Here is a 3,223-nt window from a genome sequence, read left to right on the forward strand (position 1 = left end):
TGTTTTACTTTTTGTACAGACTGTCTATTAGATTTTTCATATTTTTATTTCCCATGTATTTGTATTGACCTGGTTACTAACTGTAACATTGTGCCATTCAGCCTTTGAGCTGCAAGATGGTGCGACTAAACCAATAATAAAATCCTTACAGAGGCCTTTAACAAATGTAGGATTATAGTCAGGCATAGATAAAGCACTTTACAAAAACTGTGTATTGTTAATGTATGTGTTAGGGCTTATTCATGTACATGTAGTTATAACTATCATTATTATTAATATTATAATTATTTGCCTTAATTGAACACAGTTTGCAAAATTTGAATTTGTGCTACCCTTTTATTCGGTATTTTCCATCTTTACAACATTTTGTTCTACCTTTACTTATGGCAGTGTGCACCTGTCAACTACAGAAGCCGTCAAATTGACTTGTTCTAATTTTGTCTGGGTTTTTTTCATTTGCCATGATCAGTCCGTGACTGCATGATGTCTGATTGGCACGACTGGACCCCCTGCAGTGTCACCTGCGGCAATGACGGCACACAGCAGAGAGTAAGAGGCATCAAGAAGAAGCCACGTGGTGGCGGTGTGAAATGCGGACCAACGAGAGAGGAACGTGTCTGTGGATCGTCCGTTGAGTGTTAAATCACGGCCACTCAAAATACTGGGGCCAGTTTCATAGTGCTGCTTTACGGTAAACTGTGGATCATCTGTCGGGTGTTAAATCGCAGCCACTCAAAATACTGGGGCCAGTTTCATAGCGCTGCTTTACGGTTAACATAATTTTCGTGCTAACTGCAGCGGAAGTATTTTCTTAAGCGTAAGCGTATTAGCAAGGAAATAAGGCAGACTCCTTTCATGTTCGTTGTCCGTCGAGTGTTTAATCACAGTCATTCGAAATTGGGTCTCTCACGATACTGGGGTCAGTTCCATAGTGCTGATTAATGGTAAACAAATTTTTGTGCTAACTGCAGCAGAAATATCTTCTTATTGCAAGTGTATTTCACAGGGAAGCAATGAAATTAGGCGTACAGCTTGTGCGCTCACTATGGTTTTGTATGTATGTTACATCATTTATTTTCATACAGTAAGCGCCCTTTTCATTCGCCTTGGTTAGCAGCGCAATGAAATGGAAACTTGTACAGTAAGCCACTCTATGACATTGGGCCCTGCTATATCTAAGGTTATGTCAGCATAACCAACAAAGAAGGGAGTTTAATTGAGCTTTGTGCACAGAGACTGTGCAGCTTTTGTATAAAGTTCATTTTTCTAACCATTAATATTAAAATACAAGAGTGTTATGTTTTTTTTTTTTTAAACATAGAACCTTTGTAGAGCTCAACATATTTCAGTATTAGTCTGGTTTTATTAATCAATATCAGTTGTTGTTTTACCAAAGTTTGTATAGGTTTACTTTGGTCTTCAAATTTGCAACTGAACCAGCCACCCAGAAAACAAGGTCTCCTACAAGGATTAAAGGGCACCATGGTTTTTTCTGTTTTGGGTTCTCCAACTTGGTACCACCCTACCATCTCCATCTGGAATGCCATATCTCTTAAACAGATTAATGGACTTTTTATTGGTATTGATTTCTGTTGTTTTGCTAACTGCTTTTTTAATCAAAGGCGCTCTATAAATTCATATTATTATTATTATTTATCACGATTTTGGGGATTGAACAAAGAATTGACTATAGAGTGGGATTCAAACCAACGACCTCCGGATTAACGTGCCGGCGCTCTACCAACTGAGCTATCTAGCCCTATATTGGCGGTGTCCCTATTTTGTCAATGTCTTTGTTCGGGGATGCCAGTCCGAAGCCATACAACCGTTATACTGCCGCGTAGCCAGGGATCACACCCAATTACGATACAAACTGGGAAGCGGCAGCCAGGGGATCACCTTAAGGGGATGCGACTTTTTGTTTCAGATATCAATATAAACCACAAGGGAAACAGACAGGGTAAATTTTGAAATGATTTTTTTGGGGTTGAACAAAGAATTGACTATTATTATTTATTATTACAATAAAGCATTCAACTGCAGCCAGTGAGTGCTACCTTCCAACCTACATTTACATTATGTTGAAACTGGAGTTGTAGAATATTCTGGTTCATATTAGAAAAGAACCTCAACATGTCTTTGTATTATGGTTATTTATGCACTTAAGATTCTACTGGCCTCTTGTCTTGCCATTATAGTGGGGTTTAGACTTACTCACCCTGGTTTTTTACTCGACGTGGAATTATTTTTGTTCATGTAAGGCAAAGTCAAAATAAATACCATTTGATCGTCCGTTTTTTTATATTTTTCATTTTTATTTCATTCAAGGGTGGCCACCAATTCTTCAGTTTTAAAGTCACCACTTGATGTAGTCACAAGTTCTTAAAAGATTAGTGAGAAATTTAATGAGAAATACACGGAAAATGTGTCTTTTTTAACAACAAAATGTTAAATAAAATAAAATAAAAAAAAGGATGCGGCCTCAAAAAAGGATGAGGGAGGGGACGATCAACTGGTATTTTGTTTTTGGGCCTAAGTGGAAAACTTCTGTTGTGATCAGGACAACATTTCACTGTAAATAGCTGCCCTTTTTTTTTTAACAGAATCATCAGTTGGGTGGTTGTGAAACTTTTCAGTAATTTTAACCAGTAGAGTATTTTAATGGAATATAGAGTTTTTTGTATAATCTTTTAAGAAGAAAAAAACCCAGTGTAACAAGCTAACTTTTGTAAAAGATATTATTTACGTATTGGTAGAAGCCCTACGAATCTTGTATAAAAATTGTTTTACTTATTCTTGAAAAGCAATCAATTCATGCCTGCAACTGCTCAATTTTTGTATGACTTTAAAGGAACACGTTGCCTTGGATCGGTCGAGTTGGTCTTTGAAAAGCGTTTGTAACCGTTTTTTATAAAATGCATATGGGTAGAAAGATGTTGTAAAAGTAGAATACAATGATCCACACAAACATGCCTCGAAATTGCGTGGTTTTCCTTTTACCTCGTCGACTAACACGTCGGCCATTTATGGGGGTCAAAATTTTGACTCCCATAAATGGCCGACCATGTTAGTTCGCACAGTAGAAGGAAAACCACGCAATTTCGAGGCAAACTTGTGTGGATCATTGTATTCTACTTTTAAAACATCTTTCCAACCATATGCATTTTATAAAAAACGGTTACAAACGCTTTTGTTTTGACCAACTCGTCCGATCCAAGGCAAC

At 37.3% G+C, this 3,223-nt stretch overlaps 1 protein-coding gene across 1 annotated transcript in view; it reads left to right on the plus strand.

Annotated features, from left to right (window-relative positions):
- The window catches only part of LOC139939311 (spondin-1-like), a 43,247-nt gene extending 40,397 nt beyond the window's left edge, over positions 1-2,850 (plus strand). The window contains exon 12 of the mRNA XM_071935088.1: positions 470-2,850. Coding sequence (XP_071791189.1) covers positions 470-642 — 173 coding nt within the window. The 3' untranslated portion in view covers positions 643-2,850. The remainder of the gene's footprint in view (positions 1-469) is intronic.
- Positions 2,851-3,223: the final 373 nt, after the last annotated feature.

This window comes from Asterias amurensis, chromosome 7, assembly GCF_032118995.1.
Source record: "Asterias amurensis chromosome 7, ASM3211899v1".
Classification (NCBI taxonomy): domain Eukaryota; kingdom Metazoa; phylum Echinodermata; class Asteroidea; order Forcipulatida; family Asteriidae; genus Asterias; species Asterias amurensis.